This window comes from Lutra lutra, chromosome 9 (genome assembly GCF_902655055.1).
Source record: "Lutra lutra chromosome 9, mLutLut1.2, whole genome shotgun sequence".
Classification (NCBI taxonomy): domain Eukaryota; kingdom Metazoa; phylum Chordata; class Mammalia; order Carnivora; family Mustelidae; genus Lutra; species Lutra lutra.
The window spans coordinates 37,649,159-37,667,043 of NC_062286.1; the positions used below are offsets into that span (position 1 = coordinate 37,649,159).

Sequence of the window (17,885 nt, forward strand, 5' to 3'; positions counted from 1 at the left end):
AAAATGGTAGGTTTCTATCTAGGTTATAGCCGCTATAGTGGCTGGACAGCCAGGCCAAAACAAACAAAAACATTAAAACCTGAAAAACGTAGTAATTTACTCCGTCCCATTTCTTTCGTCCAAGTGTAAATTCTTCTCCAGTTCCTCACTGCTTCTGGTTACTCTCCAGTGCTTTCAGATTGTGTGGTGTGTGTGTGTGTGTGTGTGTGTCCATATGGTGTTTTTGTTTAGTATTGTTCTGGATCTTATATGTGGAGGGTGGTCTTGTAGGAGTACCCTTCTATTACTGGAAGCCAGAAGTCTCCTCTTCTGTATTTTAAAATTCCATGTATATGTATATATATATAGTCTTAAAAATCTTTTTGTTTCAAATTGATTCTCTATAATATAAAGTAGAAAGAAGTCTTACTTTCCTACCCTGGGAATTAACAAATATTGGTTTATAATGTAATTATAAATAATTATAATTAAAAATATAATTATAAAAATTATGAAATAATTAACAAATATTGACATTTTGCTCTGTGTAAGAAAGTAATCGGATAATAGTTACTTTCCTGTTTTTACCCCTTCTCTTCCCCCACTAGTAATACCTTATATTTGTATATATCCTTTATTATCTTTTTTTATGCTTTTCTTACATCATACATGTGTTCATAAACTAGGTATGGAATTGTCTGGGATGTGTTACAAATATACATAAATCATATAGTATTAAATGTCATTCTGTGCTTTTTCCCACTCAGTGTTGTCTTCATGGTCTGGTTACGTAGCTACATGTGGTTCTGCTTCATTTTGATGCTGTGTATTAGTCTATAGTGAGCAGAAGCACCATGATTAATTTATTCATTCCCCTCTGATGAATGTTTTGTTGTTTCCTATTTTATTTTATTTTTTAAAATATTTTACTTGTTTGAGTGAGAGAGTGAGGCAGAGCGTAAGAGTGGAGTGAGAGGCAGAGAGAGAAGCAGACATCCCACTGAGCAGGGAGTCTGACGCAGGGCTCGATCCCAGGACTCTGAGATCATGACCTGAGCTGAAGGCAAACACTTAAGTGACTGAGCTACCCAGGCACCCCTCCAATTTTATATATGACCTTTATAATCAGGGGGACAAAAGATGCTGAAGTTTTTTCCCCCCCTTTGTAGGGAAGCAAACCATGGGCTTTCCACTTCTCACTTACCAAGCTCGATCAGATAATAAACTGTATCGTCTTCAGACTCCACAAAGCCCTTTAGTGAGACCATACATGTATGATTATTATGACATGGATAACTATCCAATTGGGACAAATGCCATCGTTGCTGTTATTTCTTACACTGGCTACGATATGGAAGATGCCATGGTAAGTTCTCCCAGGAGATGTCATTCCATTCCTTTTATTTTTTAACTTTTTTGTTTACTGTGTTTCTACATCCTGGCGTGTGAGCATTCTGTTACATGATTAATTGCTAATCTCCATGAAAGTGGCAAGCCCTAAGTGATATTCACTAAATATTCAGATATGCATGTATGGTGCATATTTGAGTGCGTAGTATAATGTGTTGAATGAGTATAGTCTTGGGTATATCTACCTTTTATATTTACGCATGATTAGGTTGAAAGCCATAGTGTAGATGGCTTGGAAAATGTGTTTCGTTTTGTTAAGATTTTATTTGAGAGAGAGGGCACAAGCAGGGGGAGGGGCAAAGGGAGAGGGAGAAGCAGACTCTCTGCTGAGCAGGGAGCCCGATGTGGGGCTTGATCCCAGGACCCTGAGATCACGACCTGAGCTGAAGGCAGATGCTTAACTGACTGAGCCACATAGGTGCTCCAGAAAATCTGGAGTTTTTATTTTATTTTCTTAAGATTATTTATTTGTCAGAGAGAAAGAGAGAGTGCACAAGCAGGCAGAGTAGAGAGAGAAGCAGGCTCCCCACTGAGTAAGGAGCCCGATGCAGGACTTGATCCCAGGACTCTGGGATCATGACCTGAGCCAAAGGCAGATGCTCAACCAACTGAGCCACCCAGGCATCCCTGGAGTTTTTAAAATAGAATGCCAGTTATCCTAAATCATGTATTTTAATTCTAACCATTTTTATTGTGAAAATCCCCATTTGGCCTCAGTCTCTTAAATTAACTATTCTTTGACCTTGTAGATCGTGAATAAGGCCTCCTGGGAACGAGGCTTTGCCCATGGAAGTGTCTACAAGTCTGAGTTCATAGATCTATCTGAGAAAATTAAACAAGGAGATGATAGTCTGGTGTTTGGAGTCAAACCTGGTGACCCGCGGATTCTGCAGAAGTTAGACGACGATGGCTTGCCATTCATCGGAGCCCAGCTACAGTATGGAGACCCGTATTATGGCTACCTGAACCTCAACACCGGGGAAAGCTTTGTGATGTACTATAAGTAAGTTTGGGTACCCAGTGCTATTTTTTAAAGGCTGTTTCTCAGTGAAGTTGCTGAGGTCAGTGAAATTTACCTTCTAAGAGGCAAATTTTGGAGAAGATACAAGTGGTAGCTCCCTGACTTGACTTAGTTGTAACTGAATTGGCATTTTTTTTTTTTAAGATCTTTTATTTATTTATTTGACAGAGATCACAAGTAGGCAGAGAGGCAGGGGGGAGGGGAGGCAGGCTCCCTTCTGAGCAGAGAGCCCAATGCGGGCCTCAATCCCAGGACCCTGAGATCATGACCTGAGCTGACGGGAGAGGCCTTAACCCACTGAGCCACCCAGGCGCCCCTGAATTGGCATTTCTTAAATGAGACAAAGTTTGGTGTCTGCTGGTCAGTCTTTGTTTTTCTGCTTCTCTTGTCAGTCTGTTAGGATTTGACAAGTTGCCTGGGACTTCTTTTAAAACTAGGATATTCAAACTTAATCATCTCTCTCAGGATGTAGTTAGGGATTTTCCTAGCTAAAAATGTCAAGTTCATGATGCCTCTTGCTAAAATTAAAAATGTTTAGCTTATTTTACATCTATGAAACGGTTTCAGCTGTAGATCTCTGTAGGTGGTCTGTCGCTGTTCTTTCAGGTGAGCAGAGTTCCGTAGCGAACGGAGTCAGCAGCCCTGTTCACAAGTGTTTTTAGGGATACCAGCTCTCTTTGTGCTGGAGAAGAGATGTTAGAATAAGTTGTGCAGATATCCTTTATGAAGCACTAATTATGTCAATTAAAACTTAGAGGTGTTTTTGTCAGCGTAAAGAGAATAGTTAGACTTCCGTCTGCTTTTCTTCCCAGGAGTAAAGAAAATTGCATCGTGGATAACATCAAAGTGTGTAGTAATGACACCGGCAGTGGGAAGTTCAAGTGTATCTGCATCACGATGAGAGTCCCTCGGAACCCGACCATCGGAGACAAATTTGCCAGTCGCCACGGGCAGAAGGGCATCCTGAGCAGGCTGTGGCCAGTAGAGGACATGCCATTCACCGAGAGCGGGATGGTCCCAGACATTCTGTTCAATCCTCACGGTTTTCCCTCCCGCATGACCATCGGGATGTTAATTGAAAGTATGGCAGGGAAGTCCGCTGCCCTGCACGGTCTCTGCCACGATGCGACACCCTTCACCTTTTCAGAGGAGAACTCGGCCTTGGAGTACTTCGGGGAGCTGTTAAAAGCCGGTGGCTACAACTTCTATGGCACCGAGAGGTTGTACAGCGGCATCAGTGGGCTGGAACTGGAAGCAGACATTTTCATAGGTGTGGTTTATTACCAACGTTTGCGCCACATGGTCTCAGACAAGTTCCAGGTTAGGACCACGGGCGCCAGAGACAAAGTCACCAACCAGCCTATTGGGGGAAGGAATGTCCAGGGCGGAATCCGTTTTGGGGAAATGGAGAGGGACGCTCTTTTAGCTCATGGTACATCTTTTCTCCTGCATGACCGCCTCTTCAACTGTTCGGATCGCTCGGTAGCACACGTGTGCGTTAAGTGTGGCAGTTTACTGTCTCCGCTGCTGGAGAAGCCACCCCCTTCCTGGTCCGCCACGCGCAACAGAAAATACAACTGTACATTGTGTGATCGAAGCGACACCATCGACACTGTTTCCGTGCCTTACGTTTTCCGGTATTTTGTAGCTGAACTGGCAGCCATGAACATTAAGGTGAAACTGGATGTCATTTAACTTGATGGCGCCTTTCGGGTTGGGAGAACGATCGGATTAAAACAAACTCTAACTTGGGCTCAGTGAAGAGATGACTCGGTTCCTCTGGAGTTTTTCTCAGGGGTGTTCGGGTTTTCCACCAAGACCGGGCAACTAAGAATTCAGGATTTCTGAGTCTCATCAGAATAACTACTGAAGCTGATTTGCAGTGTTATTTGTTCAAAAGTTCCACAAACATCTTCTTTAAGAATGATACACGGGAAAAAAAAATGATACACAGATAAGTAGAAGGATATACAGGGAAGTCTTTCCAACCCTGGAGTCCCCGTACCCTATATTCTCTGTGCAGTGACCATCAAACATTTCTCCGTCTAGAACAAAGCAACCCAATACAAATAGAATTGTAAGCCATATATTTCATTTTGTATTTGCTTATATCCACATTAAAGTAAAAACCAAAGGTACTTCTATTGAAGTGTAATTGTTAAACAAAACTGTGCATGTTTAATGTGTACAATTAGACGGGTTTGAGCATACGCATACACCTGTGAAATGATCACCGCAATCAAGGTAAGAAACACCACCTCCAAAAGATTCCTTGTGTCCTTTGGGGTTGTGTGTGTGTGTTTGGTTAAAAAACACTGAATTTGACATCTACCCTCTTTTTTTTTTTTTTTTTTTAAAGATTTTATTTATTTATTTGACAGACAAAGATCACAAGTAGGCAGAGAGGCAGGTAGAGAGAGGAGGAAGCAAGCTCCCCGAGGAGCAGAGAGCCCAATGCAGGGCTCGATCCTAAGACCCTGGGATCATGACCTGAGCTGAAGGCAGAGGCTTTAACCCACTGAGCCATCCAGGCGCCCCGACATCTACCCTCTTAACACATGTTTAGGTGTACAGTAGAATATTGTTAACTAGAGGCAGAACTCACTCATTTTGTAGCAATGGAGCTGTACACCCGCTCGACACCAACTCCCTGTTTCCCTCCCACCAGCTCCTGGTAGCCATCATTCTAGTCTGACTCTTTTAGATCCCTCATATAAGTGAGATCATGCAGTATTTGTGGTTCTGTGACAAGCTTATTTTACTTAGTGTAATGGCCTTGAGGTTTATCCATGTTGCACATGGCAGGATTTCCCTTTTTTAGGGCTGAATAATATTCCATAGTATGTATAGCACGTTTTCTTTATTCATCTTTTTTTTTTAAAGATTTTATTTATTTATTCGAAAGAGTGAGAGAGAGCACGAGCAATGGGGGGTTGTTCAGGGAGAGGCAGGATCTCTGCCAAACAGGGAGCCCAATGTGGGACTTGATTCTGGATACCGGGATCATGACCTGACCTGAAGGCAGACACTCAACCGACTGAGCCACATGGGCGCCCCTCTTTTTTCTCTCTTGATGGAGATTTAGGTTGCTTCCATATCTTAGAAATAATGTTCATATACTTTATTTTATTTAATGTAATACAGCCAAAATGCCATTTCCACGTGTAATAAATACAATTTATGGAGATAGTTTACATTGTTTTTCCATACTAAATCTCTAAAATCCAGTGGCTGTTTTTCTGTGTACAATATTTCATTGTTTGGACGTATTGTTCCCTGGTGGGCGTATTTGGGCAGTTTCATTCTTTGGGCACTATAAATGGTGCTGACAGTAGATGACCTTGTATTCACTTGTGAATACATGCTCTTTGATGTTAAACTTTACTAAGATAATTCTTGAGTCTGGCTTTAGGTGTCTCTTACTAATGATAAGGCAGATAGAGCTAGACTGAGAAAACTAGTATATCCTGGCTTTGCTTCATTAAACTGTTGGGAAAAAGAAATAAGGAAAAATGCCTCAAATCTATTGGCTGATACTTGCACTACTGTTAGTAGACTCCCAGATGAACTTTACCACCCCATTCCAGTCTCTGTCTATCTCACAAGCCCATAGCTGAGGTATGTGGTTCCAAGTCTCCCAATTTTTTTAGGAGCACTAAAAATGGTAACAAATAAAGTTTGTTTTATCTTTTGTCTTTTATTTAAATTCCAGTTAATAGATAGTGTAATACTAGTTTTAGGAGAATTTAGAGATTCATCACTTCCATATACCATGCAGTGCTCATCACTCCTTAACCCCTTCACCCACTTACCCTTCCCCCTGGCCGCCTCCCTTCCAGCAACACTGTTTGTTCTCTAGAGTTAAGAGTCTTTTATGGTTTGCCTCTCTTCGTCCCGTCCCTTGCTGTGTTGATCTGTTTTATTTCTTAAATTCCACACCAGAGTGAAATCATATGTCTTATCTCTTATTTCCTTACCTTTTTAAAATTTATAGATTCACAAAATTGACATTGGGACAATTCCCAGAGTTTAGTCCTGTTTCACCGGTTTTACATGTACTCCTTTGTGTATGTGTGTATTGTTTGGATCAGTCCTACCACGTGTAGATTGATGTATCGAACATAAGACACAGGACTACAAACCATAAGTGATGTTATCATAGGAAACAAACATGAGATTGCTGGAGGGGAATGGGATGGAGGGATGAGGTAAGTGGGTGATAGACATTAAGGAGGAAAAGTGATATAATGAACACTAGGTATTATATAAGACTGATGAATCACTGATCTCTGCCTCTGAAAGTAATAATATACCATATGTTAACTGAATTTAAATGGAAAAAAAAAGATGCCCAACTATTCCACACCGCAAGGCTCAGCCATGATTTTTTCCCTTCATAGTTGTCCCCAACCGTATCCCCCATCTTTAACCCCTGGCAACCACTAATCTATTCTCCATCTCTATAATTTTGTTATTTCAAGAATATTATATAAATGGAATCATATAGTAGTGACCTTTTAAAATTGGCCTTTTCCACTCTGCAGTTCCCCTGAGATCCACTCAGTTTCTTGCATGTGTCAGTAACTTATTCCTTCTTACTGCTACTCAGCACTCCATGAGAGGGCGCAGTTTTTTATCATTTGGGTTTGGTTTTTGGTAGATGATGCTTTTGGCGTCCTGTCTTAAGAACTCTTCAATCCCAGGGGCGCCTCTGTGGCTCAGTGGGTTAATGCCTCTGCCTTCAGCTCAGGTCATGATCTCAGGGTCCTGGGCCCCACATTGGGCTCTCTGCTCAGCAGGAAGCCTGCTTCCTCCTCTCTCTCTGCCTACCTTTCTGCCTACTTGTGATCTGTCAAATAAATAAATAAGATCTTTAAAAAAACAACAAAAACTCTTCAAGCCCCAAGATTTTTTATATTCTAAGTGTTTATAATTTTATGCTGTACACTTAAATCTATGATCCATGTATCCCTTTTGAGTTCCTTTTTTTAAAAGATTTGTCCATTTATTAGAGTGTGTGAGTGGAGGGGGTGGGGACAGGCAGACAGAATCTCAAGCAGACCCTGCTGAGCGGGGAGCCCGACAACACAGGAATCAGTTGCAGAACCCTGAGATCACCACCTGAGCCAAAATCAAGAGTTGGATGCCCAACTGACTTAGCCACCCAGGTGCCCCTTGAGTAATTTTTCTATAAGGTGTGAGGGTCAGCTCAAGATTCCTCTTGGGTTTTTTTTTTGTTTTTTTGTTTTTGTTTTTGTTTTTGTTTTTTGCCAGAGGACTGGATATATCATGTATCTCTTTGCTGTATTGATATAACACAAATTAGTGTATGCAGTGAATGGATACAGGTGTAGACAAGATACATATTTATACAAATGGAATTGTTGTGAAACAAATGTCTTCAAGGAAAGGATGGAGCTGTATGTAAAACTGAATGTTACTTATGTCTATGAATGGAATATTGGATAACATTAATATTTTAAGGAAATAAATACAAAGTTGAATGATGGGTTAATCATCCAAAGAGTATATGGGTAGATTAAAAACTGCAGTAAAATAGGGCTGTCAGTTTCTGTATTTATAAAAGTGAGTTTCCTAATGAAAGAACAGAACTATACACAAGATGGAATAAATAAGTTGTCTCTGTTAAGAATGCTGATACAACAAAAATGAACTGCCCCACTGGCCCTTGAAATGAACCGGTTTTATTTAATGGACACTCCATACACCCAAGTGGTTGTAACAGGTACTGCAAGATGTATTATAAGAACAGATGTTTCAAGTATGCGTGGTACTTCTGTTGATGGGAAGAAGTGTTCCTGTTGGGCAGATCCACAGTGCGGACGGTGCCAACAGGCCGAGTACCTCTGTGGGACCCAGCATGTAGGGGAGACAGCACAGGCTGTGGGGAAGAGCCTACAGCACTGATGGAAGAGCCGGTCCCGGCAGGCTTCCCGCAGGCTGTCCACACTGCCCTCCCCCTCTGACCTGCGAGTCCCAGTAAGCCTTTTCAACTGCAGGCATTACGATGGTATAGGGTCCAGCCTGGGGCAAAGGGATGTAGGCAGAAGCATCCCCTGGAGTTTTGGCATTGGTGCCCTTGTAGGAGGAGAGCACACAGAGAAGGTGATGTGAGTGGAGGCAGAGATAGGAGTAATGTTTCTACCAGCCAAGGAATGCCAAGGACTGCCTGTAACCACTGGAAGCTGGGGAACAGGCATGGAACAGATTCTCCTTCAGAGCCTCCAGCAGGAATCTGCTGCCAGCACCTTGATTTTGGACTTCCTGCTTCCTGAACAGTGAAAATGCATGTCTGTTTTTTTAAGCTATCCAGCCTGTGGCAGTTTGTTACAGCAACCTCAGGAAGCCAACCCCACTGAGGCTCAGCTCCCTACGGAACACATACTTGTGTGGGTTCTAAATGTGTGATGCCTCCGTGTGGACAGAAGATAATACCGAGACTGTTGAGGAGGCCCAGATTGGCTGTAAGAGAAACCACTTAATTAACCTTTCCCACACTTCCTTTTCCTTCTCAAGTAGAGCTGTGTTCTAGCTGAAACATCAAATACCACTTCTTGGAGGCAAAGCCAAGAAGTGAGGGCATTGTCCTCTATCTGGGACCAGTTTCTGCACACCTCCCTTTCAGCCTGTGGCCCCCAGCCTCCAAGGACCTGGAAGAGATCAGCACTGGGACCCACTCATCAGCGGCAACATCTAAATCTGCATCTTTTACACCTCAAACCCCGTGAACCTAGAGTGGATGAGGAAGGTACATGCAGTGCTGAGGAGGTGGCCAGGCCCACTGGAACCCCAGCCCCAGGCAGCCGCCCAGTGCAGGAGGAAAGGAATTGCCCTGGGTGAGTGGTCAAGGTCTTGCCTAAGACCAGTTCCCAGGGGGCAGAACAGAGCCAAGCAGACCTCACCACGAGGGCACCACACGCTCTGTCCTGCTGTCATCATCACGTAGGAAGATTGTGAAGCTGGTGTTTGTCAGTTTCTCTAGGACAGAGCCATGGCCTTGACCTCCCAAGCCCTCCCTCGCCCAGCACCAGAGGGAAGACAACACACTTAATCCAGGCCTGTGTGGATAGCATGGCAGGAACCAACATGTGGATCCTTTGCCAAGCTTCACCCACCCCTGCCTAGACTAACGGCTGGAATCCAGAAGCAGGAGGCAGGGACGGGATGCACTGCAGTTCCCAGGAATCCTAAGGCTTTGAACTCTTGGGGAACAGATCTGGGAGGCAAAGGATCCAGGAGACACTAGTGAGAAAATGGAAGTTAAGCTTCGAGCAAAGTGTTCATTTCACTCAGTCTTTTTTTTTTTTTTTTTTAACTAAGGAGCTTAATAAGGTTGAAAAAAATAAGAGCTGGGAGACCCCCTCCAAGTCACAGTATATGGTTTCCTCTTAACAATTTTCTGTGCCACTGTTTCCAGAGGAGGGGTGGTCCTGAAGCTCTAGGTCACTAGCCCCCGGCTAGTGACAACAGATGTAATGTGGCAGGAAAAGCATGTTCACTGCTGTCCTCAGCTTGGAGATTTTACATGTATTGGGCTTGTCAGGATTTGCCTCCCACCCATCATATCCTATAAACTTAAGACCAAGAGGGAGCACTTCTAGAAAAGAAAAACCCAGGAGATGAAGGTGGCAGTGAAGCCACCTGAGGTGAGAGGAGCCCTCAGGACTCCAGGAGACCCTGTCCTAGTCAACAATGCTCTTCTCATAACACCATTAGGAAATCACCGACACACCCAGGCACCATCCCTTCCTGCCACATGGCCCCTTCAGGGGATCAAGGGTCAGGACTCACGTTGTTGTACCTCACAAATCATCCGGTCAAAGTTGTGTCTGTGTTGCCATTTGTGGTGGCTCTCAGTCTGGCCAGGGATTGAAGCACTGGACGACTCCCTCCGGATCCCATTCCACAAGTGCGCCCTCCCACCCAACCCCCGTCACACTCCCTGCCCTTCATCAGATCTGACATGCCCCACCTGGAGGACTATATGCTCCGTGAAGCACACGGACAGATATCACATGATCTCACATATGTAGAATCTAAGTTGAACTCATGGAAACAGAATGGTGGTTGGCAGGCCTGGGATGTGGGGGAGATGGGGAGATGTTGGTCAAAGGGTATAAACTCTATTAAGTTCTGGAGACCTAATGTATAGCATTAGTTAATATTAACATATTGTATACTTGACATTTGCTAAGAGATTGGATCTCAAATGTCCTCATCACACATTAAAAATGTTAACTATGTGAACTGATGGATATTACTCTGGTAATCATTTCACAATACCTATGTATACCCAAACATCACACTGTATACCCTTTTTACCAGTATGAATTTCGGTCTTTTACTCCCTGCTGGGGAAACAGTTCCTGGCACACAGACAGCACTTAATAAGTCAACGAGTGGCTCTCATTTTATCCTCATGCAATCCTGAAAGCAGATGGGTTTTATTCATTCCATTATTACTCTGTCAGACCCCATGCTATGGAGGGGATCCAGCAGTGACATGAGACAGATACAAGGCCCCTTCCCTTGTGGGTCTTGAAGTAGGCAGAAAATACGCAAACAGATACAGTAACAAATTCTGATAAGGCTAGAAAGGGAAAGTACACAGTGCTCAACATCCTCTGTTCTGCTGTCATCATCACGTAGGAAGACTGTGAAGCTGGTGTTTGTCAGTTTCTCTAGGACAGAGCCATGGCCTTGACCTCCCAAGCCCTCCCTCGCCCAGCACCAGAGGGAAGACAGCACACTTAATCCAGGCCTGTGCGGATAGCATGGCAGGAACCAACATGTGGATCCTTTGCCAAGCTTCACCCACCCCTGCCTAGACTAACAAATGGCTGGAATCCAGAAGCTCAGCAGGTGTCATTTCTCCAGTGCTCAGCAGGTGTCATTTCAGTCTCTGCTCACAAGGGCATCCTTAAGCAGCTGTTACGGAGGAAACTGAAACCCAGAGAGCAGATTCTGTCCAAGATCCCGGATTTAAACCCAGGTCTGCTTCACTCCATAAGCCTACCTTGCATTTGATCCCTAAGAGGAAGTTAGTCAGACTCTTGAGCTACAGGCCAAAAAACAACCCAGAAGCTTGGAAGCACAAGTGTCACACTTCCCAAAGGGAGGAGGGGTACTGTCTCCTCTTGGGGTCTTCATCATACCTACTAATGAGCTCACATGTTTGAACCCCTTCCCTTGAGGGAGCACGTTACAGTGACTTTGAGGTAAGAATCATGAAGTGGCAAGGGACAGGTTAAGATTTCACTTTCCCAGGAGAGAAAAATATGAGGATTCACTCCACATTTGAAGCCAAAGTGTTCTCTGCCACTGAGGGTGTTCCCTTCCCCTCTTCTCCCATCAAAAATACACTTGGGGGGCGCCTGGGTGGCTCAGTGGGTTGGGCCTCTGCCTTCGGCTCAGGTCATGGTCTCAGGGTACTGGGATCGGGCCCCACATCGGGCTCTCTGCTAGGTGGGGAGCCTGCTTCCCCCTCTCTCTCTGCCTGCCTCTCTGCCTACTTGTGATCTCTGTCTGTTAAATAAATAAAAAATATTAAAAAAAAATACACTTGGAAGTTTTTGCAAGAAAGAATAGGAGGCCTTGGACAAAAAGCTTTCCTTTGGTGCACACAGCTCCAAACCTACTCCTATCATCCAAGGCAGGTTCGGATGGTCAGTGGGACAATCATGTGTCCAGGGCCAACCAGGGCAGCTCACAATAACAGTCTCCAGTAACAGCGCTCAATTCTCCAGAAATTCTGAGGGTCCAGGCTCTGCCCTAACTGTTCACATGCACTATGCCCTGTGTAAAGGACCTCACCGTCATCCTCCCCATTTACAGATGAGCACACCCACACTCCAAGTAGCTGTCACTTGCTCACAAATAGCTCTTGCTCCTCGACACTATGATGAAGATCATTTTATGTTCATTTTGGCTGGAGTCTGGGAAGACATCCACATATTTGATGGCTGGGCTGATGCTTAGTCTCCCTCTGATCTCGGGATACTCGCACCCACCCTCACAAGTGGGAAAACGTACCCCCCGGGTCTCACACTGGAGGACAGACCAATAGGTGGAAATGATACCCCTCCAGGAATTAGAATTACACATGTCCATAATCGCGTGGAGCCAATATTAACACTCAAGTCCAGCCTGGTCCCAGGGCTTATCCCAAGAAGAAGGGGGCCTGGTCTGAGTCCCCCAGGCTGAGCCGATGGCAGCTCCAGGCCGGCTGGTCCCACTCTTGCGGTGACCCCCTTCCCGCGGCTCCGCGCGCGCGCGCAAGCACCACCATCCGGAGAGGACCGGGAGCGCCCGCGCAAGACGGAAGGTGGCACTGCGGCGGTAAGCGTCAGGCTCCCGGTCACCGCGGCAATGAGCCCGCAGCCACGGCGCCCAACCTGGCCACCAACAGCACCACATCGAGTGGCCAGAGCAGCCGCTCGTCCCCAGGTCCGGGCGGGTGGCTAGGAGAGAAGCGCGCAAGCGGCCTCTCCCGTATTTCCGGCGCGGCCACGGCCAGCCGGATGTAGAAAGCGCAGAGCCACCGAGCCGCAGAGCGGCCCGCGACGGCTGCGCAGGCGCCGCCAGTACAGGCGGGGCCGGAAGGAGAGACAGAGCGCCGCCATGACAGGTTGGGCCTAAAGGGAACAGAATGGGCCACTTGCCGGCTCTGCGACCGGAAAAAAACGAGGCAAGGACAGCCGAGTTGGGCGCCGCCATGACAACTTGACCGGAAAAGGCGGAGCTCTCCTCCCGGACTGATTTCCTACCCGCACCGGCCTGGAGATGTGAGTAGCGGGAGCGCCTACCCTGGATCTGCCGCCCTCTCTTCCGTGATCTGGAGCTGGGCCAGTACTCCGGGAGGAAGGGTTGGCGTCTTTGTTCCTCGAAGATCCGACCCTTAGGATTCAGCGCAGTCCATTACAAGTCTCGTCCCTCCGCGTGTCTAGGCCCCGCCCCCTGGGCGTTTAGACTCCGCCCCTCTTCTTTGGGTAACTGGGAACTTGTCAGGTCCACACTTAACACCCACCCAATCGTGTCCCTAGGCGCGGTCCACCACCTTGCAACCCTAGGACTGCAGAATTGTCACGGCACCTCTGCGATTCTTAGAACCGTTCTTATAGCTCCGGGTTCATCCCCCTAGATCACCAAACTATACCTTCTGAACCTTCAGATCAGCGCATCATCGCAGATCTCGCCTGTAACGCCCACAGACTTGTTCCCAGACCACCCGTGCCGCTCTAGATTTCCAGATCTTGTTCTCAAGAGCTTACTTGTACGAACATCCAGATCTATCCCAAGGCTCCAGCCTCACCCAGTGCTTCCACATCATGCCCCTAGAACTCGGAGGCCCACCCCAGGGCTTCAAGTCTCACCTCCAGTACCTCTGTCCTCAGACTTAATCGTTAAGACTCTGGTCAATGGATCCTTTCCCAGGACCCAAGACCTAACCACTTGGACTTCTGAACCTCTTTTTAGGACTTCCGAACCCCTTTATGGCTCCCAGATTTTCTCCTAGAACGCAAGATCTTACTTCTGCGCCCTATTGAGGGATGCCTGAAGGACCCCAAGGCTTGCCTTTGAATGATTAGACTTTTTTTGGAAAAGATCTCCGTCATCTTCCCAGAAGCCCCCACCCTGTTCCACAATCCCCAGGGCTCATGCTTTCCCTCCCCGTCCATCTCCCTGGCTCTTTCCCAGGATACCTTCAGACTCCTAGATCTGCCCAAGATACCTAGTGTTGTTCCACGCTCCATCCCCCTACTGAGATCAGAACTCCCTTTCTGGTCTGTTGCCTGAAATTACCCTCAGCCCACCATGTCCCACAGGCAGGCAGCCCTGGAGGTCACGGCTCGCTACTGTGGCCGGGAGCTGGAGCAATATGGCCAGTGTGTAGCGGCCAAGCCTGAGTCATGGCAGCGGGACTGTTACCACCTTAAGATGAGTATTGCTCAATGCACATCCTCCCAGTGAGTGTGGGCAAGAATGGGACGGGGTGGAGGGTGGGGGCGGGCAGTGGAGTGGAAGTGTGAATGCTTGAAATGTCCTTCCTCCACAGCCCAATCATCCGTCAGATCCGCCAGGCCTGTGCTGAACCTTTTGAGGCCTTTGAGGAGTGCCTTCGACAGAATGAGGCAGCTGTGGGCAACTGTGCAGAGCACATGCGCCGCTTCCTGCAGTGTGCTGAGCAGGTGCAGCCGCCGCGCTCACCCTCAACTGCGGAGGTTAAGCCGCCACGATCACCCTCAACTGTGGAGGTGAGGCAGGATCAGGGACTCGTCACTATTCACCCCCTTTGTCCTTGTAGTTGCTCAAAATAAAGACCTGGGAGTTACCCTCAGCCCCCCTGCCATAGGCCTGCGTGAGCATCTGGGATCCAGAACATGATCACCTCTTGCCCCTTCCCATAGCCCCTGCTTCAGTCCAGACCCCTCTCTGACCTCTCCACCTCCAGAATCCCTGCCCCGCCTTTTCCCTGACTCTCTGAATCCCCTCTCACTTGCCCTCCACACAGTAGCCAGAGAGAGCATTTAGAAACTGAAAACTCATCCTGGTACATATTTGCTTAGATCTTTTCAATAGCTTCCCATTCGCTCTGAACACAAAATCCAGGTCCTTGCTGGTTCTCTGTGTTCTTCCCGGGGCTGACCTCATCCACCTCCTTCCTTACCTGCTCTCTTGTTCCCTTCCTCACTACCCCTCTGCTGTACTCAGTGAGGGGATGAGGAGTGAGCAAATGAGTCTTACTCTCTTTAATGATGTTTACAGTACATAAACAGATACGCAGTATAACGATGGTATTAAGATTTCATGGATGGCTGCAATTTTTAAAAGCTGTCTTAAAAGATTGCTTGGGGAGGCTGCCTGGGTGGTGGCTCAGATGTTTGCACATCTGCCTTCAGCTCTGGTCATGATCCCCAGGTGCTGGGATCGAGTCCCACATTGGGTTCTCTGCTCGGTGGGGAGCCTGCTTCCCCCTCTGCCTCTGTGTGTGTGTGTGTGTGTGTCTCATGAATGAATAAATAGGATCTTAAAAAAAAAAAAAAAGATGTCATTAAAGACCCCTTGGGGAGCAGTAATAAAAATGAAATTGAGAAATGCTCCTTTAGAAGTTAACCACCTCCCCTCACTGGACTGTGCCCTCCTAAGGCAAAAGTCACATCTTGAACCACCTCCCTCTTAACGTTCTCATTTGAGCCTCTGTGTTCTGTATTACCGCTTTCAGTCCATTCTCTGTGATGGTCCCAAAGCAGTCCCAGAGGAAATCTGACCATATTCTGCTTCACTTATATATTTTATTTTATTTTATTTGAGAGAGAACGTGCGAGTGGGGAGAGGGGTAGAGAGAGCGAAAGAGAGGGAATCCTAAGCAGGCTCCACACTGACTCAGGGCTTGTTCTCAAAACCCTGAGCCCAAATCAAGAGTCGGCGCACGCTTAATCACCTGAGCTACCCAGACACCCCATGTCCTGTTTCACTTGAAAACCTTTCGGTTAAGTGTCTGCCTTCAGCTCAAGTCATCATCCTGGGACCCTGAGATTGAGCCCCAGGTTGGGGTCCCTGCTGGGCGAGGAGCCTGCTTCTCCCTCTGCCTGCCGCTCCCCCTGCTTGTGTGCGCTCTCTCTGTCAAATAAATAAGTAAGGTCTTTAAAAAAAAAAAAAAAAAAAAAAACAAGCAAAAAAACCACAAAGCTTTCCGTGGCTTCTCACTTCCATCCGCCAAATCTAAATTCCAGCACAGCCTATAGGGTCCCCGCCCACCCCGCTCCCTACTTTTTACATCATACTCTGTTCCAGCCATAGTGAGCTTGCAGTTACTCAGGTGCGTGTCTCTCCTGCTGGCAGGCTTTTATCCAGCTATTTCCTTCTGCCTGGACTGTCCTTCCGGGGCACCTGGCTAATTGCTATTCTGGCTTATTTATCGCTGCCTCTGAAAACATCCCCAGCTGGCACATCCCCATCTCCAGGCTCCCAGGGTGTCTGAGCTCCCTCCATCATGGCTTGTATCTCACTGCCTTGTAACTGCTTCATTCCCATTGGCTGTCTCAGAGGGGTTCTTGGCTAAATATGGGGGAGATGCCCTTCTACCAGGCCCTGTAGTCCTTGTTTTATTTTAATAAGGCAATAATAAGTGAAAGGTTCAGGCCCTAGGAGTGGACACCAGTAGGAAGGACTTCTATTTATTTATTTTTTAAGATTTTATTTATTGGGGTACCTGGGTAGCTCACTGGGTTAAGCCTCTTCCTTAGGCTCAGGTCATGATCTCAGGGTCCTGGGATTGAGCCCTGAATTGGGCTCTCTACTCAGCAGGGAGTCTGCTTTCCCCTCTCTCTCTGCCTACTTGTGATCTCTCTCTACCTCTCTGTCAAATAAATAAATAAAATCCTAAAAAAAAAAAAAAGATTTTATTTATTTATTTGACACAGAGAGAGATCACAAGTAGGCAGAGGAGGCATGGTTCGTCAATCCTGCCCTGGTTAAGCAGTCAGCCTCTTCCTCTGGCCATCCTGCCCCTAAATCAGCTCTCCTCTGGCAGCCAGAGGACCTTGTAAAAATGGAAATGAGATCATATCTCTTCCTTTACAGCCTTGTTGTGGTTCCTGAGTGCACTCAGAGTGATTACCACCACACCTGCTTCCTCTATTGCCCTGTAACAATGCCAGGACACAGCACATGCTCAGTAAATATAGCAAATGGTGACTTCTCTGCTCCCAGTGACAGTTCACTGTGTCAGATGAGTTCACATGACAGATGGCCAAGGTCATCACCTGATACCTTCTCCCTCCAGACTCTGGACTTGGCAAAGGCAGCCTCTTCTGTGTCTACATAATCTCCCCAGTGGTGGCCCCAGGACCAGGCACGAAAGAGGTGCTAGTAGATGGTCATGTTTTTTTTTCCACAGGCAAAGCCACTTCCTACCTCCTGAGGACTCTGAACCATGGAAAAACTGGACATGAGTGACTGGCTCCTTGATGCCCCCAGCCCTGAAGAGTGGCCAGGTGGAGTCCTGAGGGGCCTGGACCTGAGTCTGGCTTCTCTGGACAGCAGGACTCACAATAAATAAAGACTCTGTATACCATACTTTGCCTTCTGCCTTCAGCAGCTGAGGGGGAAACCCTGCTCCTCTGTTCCCCAGCTTCGCACTGTGTGCCAAGAAAGAGCCTGCTCACCAGAGTTAAGATGACCCCTCTTCCCTCGTTAACTCTGCTAACAGCCACTTCCAGTCTCCTGCTGCACAGATGTGGGAAAGGCTCTTTCTCCCTCCACTCCAGCGTTTACCCAGTCTTTACGGAGCATTTCCTTGAAGTTTAGGGGGCAATAATATCATACTTCTTTTCCTCCTGAGTTTTGAAGCAGTCGTGTGATAGACACGGGCACTAGACAGTGGGAATGAAAATACTGGCTTTATTACTGAGAACAGTGACACCAAGGGTATGGTTTAGCGTGTGCTGTCCTG

General features: G+C 46.7%; 2 protein-coding genes across 4 annotated transcripts in view; both read left to right on the forward strand.

Annotated features, from left to right (window-relative positions):
- Positions 1-4,548, forward strand: part of POLR1B (RNA polymerase I subunit B) — a 28,017-nt gene extending 23,469 nt beyond the window's left edge. Inside the window, exons 13-15 of the mRNA XM_047744890.1 lie at positions 1,149-1,345; positions 2,139-2,392; positions 3,223-4,548. Coding sequence (XP_047600846.1) covers positions 1,149-1,345; positions 2,139-2,392; positions 3,223-4,105 — 1,334 coding nt within the window. The 3' untranslated portion in view covers positions 4,106-4,548. The remainder of the gene's footprint in view (positions 1-1,148; positions 1,346-2,138; positions 2,393-3,222) is intronic.
- An 8,235-nt stretch (positions 4,549-12,783) lies between these two features.
- On the forward strand, positions 12,784-17,507 carry CHCHD5 (coiled-coil-helix-coiled-coil-helix domain containing 5). Of its 3 annotated transcripts, none has more exons than XM_047744893.1 (4): positions 12,784-13,215; positions 14,257-14,397; positions 14,487-14,652; positions 17,331-17,507. In XM_047744893.1, coding segments are annotated over exons 1-4 (333 nt in total). In that variant the 5' UTR covers positions 12,784-13,213; the 3' UTR covers positions 17,355-17,507. The 3 variants fall into 3 exon arrangements, with proteins under 3 accessions (XP_047600849.1, XP_047600848.1, XP_047600850.1); XM_047744892.1 differs by having other exon boundaries at positions 12,968-13,215; positions 14,487-14,685; XM_047744894.1 differs by lacking the exon at positions 12,784-13,215 and adding an exon at positions 13,278-13,296 and having other exon boundaries at positions 14,487-14,685.
- The last annotated feature ends 378 nt before the right edge of the window (positions 17,508-17,885 follow it).

Coding starts and splice junctions, on each gene's coding strand:
- CHCHD5 (XM_047744892.1), top strand. Junction 14,398..14,486: donor GCTCAATGCACATCCTCCCA/GTGAGTGTGGGC, acceptor CTTCCTCCACAG/CCCAATCATCCGTCAGATCC. Junction 14,686..17,330: donor GATCACCCTCAACTGTGGAG/GTGAGGCAGGAT, acceptor TTTTTTCCACAG/GCAAAGCCACTTCCTACCTC.